The 8,003-nt window shown below is 38.3% G+C and overlaps 1 protein-coding gene across 1 annotated transcript; it reads left to right on the top strand.

Annotated features, from left to right (window-relative positions):
* Positions 1-3,856: 3,856 nt before the first annotated feature.
* LOC120728712 (intracellular protein transport protein USO1-like) lies at positions 3,857-7,999 on the top strand. Its single transcript, XM_040023790.1, has 2 exons — positions 3,857-7,089; positions 7,993-7,999. The coding sequence occupies exons 1-2, from the start codon at positions 5,423-5,425 to the stop codon at positions 7,997-7,999; spliced, it is 1,674 nt and encodes a 557-aa protein (XP_039879724.1). The 5' UTR covers positions 3,857-5,422.
* Positions 8,000-8,003: the final 4 nt, after the last annotated feature.

Raw genomic sequence — 8,003 nt, 5'->3', positions numbered from 1 at the left:
GAGCAGGGCGATATGACCAAAAATATTTAGTGAGTAGTGAGCAAAAAGTAAACTGAGTGCATTTTTTGGACAGAGATTCACTTTTAATATGTATGTATAATAAAATACAGATACATAAAAAATACACTCCAAAAATAGAAGAGTCCTTGAAATGTATAATTGTACAAAGTATTAATAAAGAAATTATAAAAATTAAGACACCGTGGTCTATGGTACAATGTATACAATGTATGAAGAGATCTTTACTGCAGATACTCCTATGGCTTTGCAGATTTTTTCTTTTATTTTAACCTATGTCACCTCACCTTGAAGTTGGCAAATCTGTCTATCACATTTTGTTGGTCAAGTCTCTCAAACATCTCTTTCTCAACTGACATCACAGCCAGGTGCTGAAGTCTGCTATGACCCATGGGCCTTCTCAGCCAGGTATGCAGCTGACACAAGACACTAAAACAACTCTCACAGCTACAGCTGCAAACTGGGATTGTTAGGGCAACCTGAATAACAGTTTTCAGTCTGGGGAAGATCTGATTATCCAGAAGATTGTACAATGTTAACATATCTGGAATGGCACCAGCCTGACTCTTGAGCTTCAAAAAGTTTTTGGCAACTGTGACTTCCTCTACATGAAGTTCAATATGGTAATGCAGTGCCAGGGCTGACAACCCAGTTTGTTTTGCAGATTCTGTACAGCAGCTTTAATATAGGGAGAACACAACTTCCAGATTTTATGAGTAAAATTAGTTTTTTTTTCTTTGTCTGTTTAACAGTTTCTGTTTTGCCTGTTAGTATTCCCTGTCTGTTTTCTTATCTGGTTCTTCCTGACCTCGTACTTTCTCCTCTTTCCTCTCTCCCTCTTTGGACTGACAATCATACACAAATAAATTGTATTCCATTAGATTAAAAAATTACATTAATATGAAAAAAATACTATTAATATCACTAATAAAAAAAAGTCCTCACTCGGTGTATTTTCAACCAAAAGGCAAATAACCAAACCACATGTACATCCAATAAAAGATATAAATATTGAAACACTGATCCAACTTTATCCTTTATTGACGGATCATTTGATCTTACACTTTTACCTGAATGTGGCTCCTTTTTTTGAAAAAAACTTCCTTATATCCATTATGAGCCTGGCTGTCTCTCTGTACACACACACACACACACACACACACACACGGAGTTATAAGGTTAATGGGCATCCCGTCAGTTAGCTAGTTAGTACCTCGGTTTAAATTTGGCACATGCACATATGACAAAACAACCAGCTTCTCTGTTTCCACTTCAAACAGGACAGTGGTAACAACAGCAGGTTACAGACAATTTAAAGTTTCAGACGTTAAATAGGCTGTATAAATTTCAATGGAGAAACAAGACGGTCAAATGTCGCCGATTTTACTACTGAGTAGGACAGATTGTAGGGTAGCAAACATAGTCGGAAAACACGTTTTCAACACAGCAGGGCCCTATTTCAGGAAGCCGGTTTAGTGCAAACTCTGAGTACGTATACCCTGAGTTAACGAAAACTCTGGGTTTTCGGTTTCACAAAGCGAGTTTAGATTAATTCTGAGTGAGTTACTATGACGACACACTCCGTGAAGCTAACCTGCCCCCTAGCAGGTTTACTTCAACTAACCCTGACGTTCTCCGCCTCTTTGTCAGAAACCTGACTGTAGGAAGTGTCAGACATGGCGTGCTCCTTCCTTGAAGAGCCAGTAGATGTTGAAGCCCAAATTCTCCGCAGAGCTCTCCGCCGGGAGAGAGTGATTAGAGCGCGTTCGGACATTTGATCATTTCCTGATGATTTTCTGTGTGAACATTACCGTTTTTCAGCACAATCTATAATTTATTTGAATAACATCCTCAGGCCTAATATTGCTCATGTGACACATCGCGGACATTCTCTCAGTTCTGTACATATTATTTGTACTGCACTTCGGTTTTTTGCAAACGGGAGCTTTCTGTATAATATTGGTGACGCTGAGCACGTTTCCAAGTCTGTCGGGCAGTCAGGAATGTTACAGTTGCACTGAAACGTCTCCTGTACTCGTTTGTGGTGTTCCCCGGTCATAGACCCACAAGATTTATCAAAGAGGGATGCCACAAAATTGCAGGTATCAGGATGAACAAAACTTAACCCTTGGTAGTACCTACGGCCATTTATCATCCACAGCGTTTTTTTAATATTAGGCCATTTTCACTGTGTTGAATAGAATATAGCCAAACCTCCCAACCCTTTTTTTTTTCTTTAGAATTGCCGTCTCCGTTTATTCGATTAGCTTAAGGTGGCTAAGCTAAAAACCGCCATCCACATGAGGTCCTAGAGCCATAAATCGCCCCATTGAAACCCATTATAAACGCTATTTTTCACTGCAGGATTATTACCATTAACGTAGTGGCGATGGCTTAAGTTTCGTTTTCATTCTGGACTCAGGGCCTTAGAATTGTAATTTTTTTATTTGGCCACCGGGTGGCGCCCTTGCTCCACATTTGATCCCTGCTGGAAAACAGCGGGCTTCTTGGACAGACCTGCGGGAAATGAAGCCTCATTTCCGGCGTGCAGCAGCGGCTTCGCCCGCTGATCAGGCGGGACCATTTTCGGCCCCTAGGACCGTGTGAGGGTGTTTTTTTTTTTTTTAGGCAACAGGAAATGACGTATTTGTTGTCACGTGGTATCGGATGTGTGTGCTGGAAAAATGAGTCCCCGGTGATCGTGCCCCGGTAATCGTCGCGACTTACCCCGGCAAGAATGCACTTATTTCGGCCTAGAGGAGGAGCATTTGCCACCTGGAGACCATTTTCTGGTCCTGAAAAAAAAAAAAAAAGGCGATCGAAATGACTGTTGGTGCCAATCTTTAGTCCATCTAAAAGCCTAATTATAATAACAATTGGATATTACCTCAAATGTTTTTTTTTGGAAAATATTCAAGTTTTATGTTTTTTGGGGCAAAAAAAGCAGTGCGCTCATGTGACAAAACCGGGATATAGAGGGTTAAAATCCGCGAAATGTAATTAAAACTTTTTTTTTTTTTTTTGCCTGTCCCGTTTGGCTCTTTTGCCATCAGAATTATTGTCTAAAGGCAAAGAAAGATGCCCAACGGATTTACTTTACCAAATTGACCATCCCAGCCTTGCCATAATGGTCCATTTGATTCACCTTTTATTGTTTATTTTATTTTCACTTACTGAATATGGGACAGACTTTACTGGGGGAAAGAAGGGGAGAAAGAAAGAGGGAAAGAGAAACAGCTGAGAAGAGGGACGGGGGAGAAGGGCAAAAACCAACAGAGTGAGCAGAAAAAGAAAAAAAAAAATAAGAAAAAATAAAAATGCATATATCAGTCACCTGGGTCACCTGCTGAGAAAGAAAAAAGAAAACAAGCAGAAGAGAACAAGAGTAATAGAATAAACAACATCACAATGATATATGGGAAAAATATTAAAATATTAAATAAAATATTACGTCTCAACCAAGTACTGTATGGGTTTTATATTTTTAGTAGTGTGTCACACAAAAAAGCAAATATTGACAAAAAAAGTAAGAAAACATGGCTTTGATTCAATATCGGCTAGAAAAAAAAATGGGCTAAAAACGCCCCTGTCTGAAACATGCAAAATGAATAAATGAAAATAAAACTAGAAAGTGCATTTTCTGAAGAAAGTGCAGTGTGAATGCTGATACCTGAATCTATGCAGTGAAATGAATTAATTGCTGAATTTAAGTTAAAAACTTTGAATTAGATGAAAAATACAGAAATTTTCGCCTGAAAACAAAAGTGCTGAACTGCTAAAAGCTGACATTCGCACAAAAGAAGTTGGAAAATAGCTGAAAATGTTTTAAATGTAAATTTAAAAAAACTAAGAAATGAGAAAAGAAAATTTAGAGTCAGAAAACGTCTGAATGAATATTAAAAGTTCATATTCTTTGAATCACTGAATGACTAAATTGTGATCCCTCCACTTGGATCCACACAGTTTACAAAGTTTACATCTCTGAGCTTTCAAAGACACTGTGTTGGAAAGAGAACAACGATGGTGACGTTTTGAGGGTAAAATGATGGCTGTAGAGCAAACACTGTGGACACAGCAGCAGTTGAAAGAGAAGTGTTTAAGATGAATCTTGGCAGAGAGAGAGAGAGCTCGTTAAGCAGGCAGGTGTGAGCCTGGTTGCTATAGTGACTGCACCCAATGGCTCCATACACACGCACACAGACATGCACCTCACTTCTGCTGCTTAAAATGAACAGAAACGTCAACCTGAAACAAATCAAATTGAAATGAAAAGTACAAGCCGTATTGACAAAATTCTTTCACCGTGAGAGGCAGCAATGTCTAGTCTACTGAATTCTCAGTTTTCATGCCTGTGGAGTTTATTATACGGACGTGGTGACAGTGGAAAGACAGCCTGCTCTTCTGATTTTCAAACGAACCTTCTGAGCCATTTTAACATTAGAGTCTATGGAAGAGTTGGAGGGAGGAGGCTGTGCATTGGTGACATTTATGACAGAACCATAACACCTATTACAATAATAAACACATTGGATGAAAGAGGACAGCGATGGCTATGTTTTGAGGGTAAAATCATACCTGTAGAGCAAACGCTGCAGACACAGCAGCAGTTTTAAGAAAAGATTTTAAGATTAATTCCCACCCTCCTCTCACTGAGCTGTCTCACTCTAGCGCCAACATTCCGTCCCATACACACCCATTATAAACTCTGAAACGGCTGAAAAAAAGGATGAAACTTAAACTGGAACTGAAGAAAAAGTATAATAGATATTGAAAAGATAAATACAAGTTGAATAGTTGAATGTCTTGTCTGCGTTTTAAAGTTTGAATGGTGGCTCTATGTCAATGTATGTGGAAGTAGTTAGAGTTGAAAGAGGAATGAGTTGAAGGAGAATTTGAAGGGTCTCCCCATTGAAATACATGGGAAATTTTTGTTGAATAAAGTTGAATAAATTTAAAAATATAAATGTTAAAAATGAGAAAAATACAAGCAGTCATGTCCAAAAGAAGAGCAATCTAACGGTGTTTGAATGCTTTTACAGCATTCACACTAATTAAGAACAGAAGAGCAAAAAGGACACTTACCATAAGAGTCAAGACAAACAGCATTAATGTTTTTCTTCTTCAAAGCCATTTGTGACATCACAGAATTGCCTTTGAAGATAGCTGTAGGGGGCGGAGTCAGGTTTCAAGAAAACCCATAAATGCACCCCATGTAGACAGAAACTGTAAGTTTGAGTTTCCATTTGGAACCCACATTACCTAGTTGAGTAGATAACTGGTTGCACTTGGTAACTTTGCGCAAACAATATAAATACAAATTAAATACATTCATTTAAAAATAGCTGCCACACTAGAATTACAGCATAAAAAAATTGAAAAATTAAGAAGAAGAGAAAAACACCTCATGGCTTTAAACAAGGAACAGCAGAAGACAATATCAGAATTTGTTAAGGTGTGTAGAGAACGTGTGGATGATATTTCGAGCCTTAAACAGGAAGCCCGCGCCCATCTCTCACAAGTAGACCAACTAAGAAAACGTATGGCTCAATGTGAGATGAAGGCTGCAGGATCAGAGAAATATGAGAAAAAAATCCTGGACCTTCAAAAGAAATGCAAAGACTTGGAAAGGAAACATGCCACTGAAAAAAAGAGACGGGAGCAGAAAGAAAAAGATGTGGAATTTCTGTCTTGTCTTCAAGGCAAGGTCAATAGACTGAGCAAAGAAAATGAGGCCCTGAAGCAAGAATTAAAGCAAGTGACCACTGAAAAAAACCTAAAAGTAAAAGAACTGAAGGAAAAAGAAGAACAGATAAAAAATGAGCTTAGAGTCCAGGACCAGCTCAAAGAAGAGAGGGTCAACTTTGAAAAAAGGACATCAAAATATCTTGTAGAGGCTAGCACGCTGTTTCAATGTAGAGACAGACTTAAAACACTGGAGGCACTAGAAGAGAAATTAAAAGCTGAAATTAAAACATGGCAAAAAAAAGCAGAGGATTTTGAAGAGCAAAAGGACAGGGTCATTATGGAGAAAAGCGCACTGATAATGAAAAATAATGAACTGTCAGATTTGCTTTTGGGAAAGGACTTGGACAATAACAAACTAGTAAAAGAGTTAAAAGAAAAACGAGAGGAAATAGAAAGTCAGACAAAGGAAGCCTCAAAGCAGCTTTCTAACACGCAACATCTGGAGAAAGTCCTGCAGATGAAAAATGAACAAATAGCCAAACTTGAAAGTGAGAGGTGGGAATCCTTCAAGAAAATGACATCCCAAGATCATGAGATTGTCAGTCTGAGAAATGCTCTGAAAGAAACAGAACACAGACTAAAAATACAGATGACGCACGACGAGTTTTGGAATGAAAAACTTAATAAAGAGTTATCTGAGGCTAAGACCGTGATCAGTCAATTTAAGGACACCATAGAGTCACTGACAAAAGACACAGAACAAAAGAATAGTGAACGAGAAATGATTCAAGCAGAGCTATCCAAGTCTCAGACCAGGTATTTTGCTGTGAAAAATCAACTGGAGCTCATCAGACAAAAGCAGGCAGAAGCGCAGACGGCACAGGCCAAACAACTTGCCTGTGTCAACAAGGAGCGCAACGTAGTTAAGAAAAGGCTGGTCCAGATTTTGGCAGACAAAGAAAAGGTGGACAAAGAGCTCACACACTACAAAGAAATTGTGTTTCAGCAGCGACAAAACATAAAAGAGCTGGAAACTGAAATTCAAATGAGTTCAATTCAAAGACAAACGATTGAAGGACAAAAACAGGAAATTGACCGTCTGACGGAGCAGGTAAAGGACCTGCGTGAGGAGAATTCCTTAAAGGTTGCCATTGAGCTGCACAAATACGCTGCAAAAACGCAGGAAAAAATCTTCTCGCAGTGGCGAACAAACAGACTTAACGCTAAAAGAAAAATGCACATGTCCAGTCACGCATTAGTATTTGAACAGCGCCACCAGGACCGCCTGTTATGCAAATATAAACAACTGGTCACAGAAAAGGACAAAGAAATTAAAGAACTGCGGTCAATGCTGAATCAGGAAGCTGCATATGGGCAGAAATCTGTGCCATCAGAAACTGAATTTGAATAAGTTCAATTTGAATTGCTCAGATTGAATCTGAATTGTAACTTGAATAAATGCTTTTGAAAACTGAATTTGAATTAGTCTAATTTGAAATTGAATTTATGGTTTGAAAATGATCATCACTAAATTGAAACTGAATTTATATTTTGAAAATGAATTGATTTGCTTTGAAACTGCATTTTATCCTTTAAAAATTCAGCTCTCGAATAATTTCAGTTTCACTTCTCACCATTCAGTTTCAGTTCTACAATTCAATTTCAGTTCCAAAATTCAGTTTTTTGGAACTTACATCCGGTTCCGGTTCAAGCGCAGATTAATAGAACTACGTTTTACTAGCGGACCGAAAGTGTTACTGACGCGAATCTACAGCGTCTTGAGCTGAATTAAGACTTCAGAAGTCATTCGTCATGTCGAATGACCAGCGGATAAACTCTCAGGTTGGTAATAAATGTATTACATGTATAAGAACAAGCGTCATGTTAACAAACGATAGCCGTAAGGTAACTTTTATGCTTATTGTAGCTGCTTGCTAAAAACGCTAATTTAGCGTAGTTTGCCCTGAATTCAGCTTTGACAAACAAATATGATCGACTGTTTCTAGTAGAATTCCAAAGTTGTCATCTTGTACCCTCTCAGAGTACCCCCTCTGTATGCTTGCAGAGACCCCTACAGTAGGGAAACATGCAAAACGGTGCCCAAACCTTTGTATTTTAGCTTTATTTATGTCTTACACAGCATCCCAACTCTTTAGCTAACTTAATAACTTTAGCTAAAGTGAATAGTTAGTCTAATTCATTAGTGCAGCATTACTGGGTCACCTCTGTTTGAAGTGATATAATATGATATACAACTATCAGTGTTTAACTACCATAATAATTCTTAAGGTACTGAGTGC

This window comes from Simochromis diagramma, unplaced genomic scaffold (genome assembly GCF_900408965.1).
Source record: "Simochromis diagramma unplaced genomic scaffold, fSimDia1.1 OVJJ01000348.1, whole genome shotgun sequence".
Lineage (NCBI taxonomy): Eukaryota > Metazoa > Chordata > Actinopteri > Cichliformes > Cichlidae > Simochromis > Simochromis diagramma.
Note: the sequence above shows the minus strand (reverse complement) of the source record. Positions and strands in the feature narration are given on the sequence as shown.

Coding starts and splice junctions, on each gene's coding strand:
- LOC120728712 (XM_040023790.1), top strand. CDS start 5,423: ATGGCTTTAAACAAGGAACAGCAGAAGACAATATCAGAATTTGTTAAG.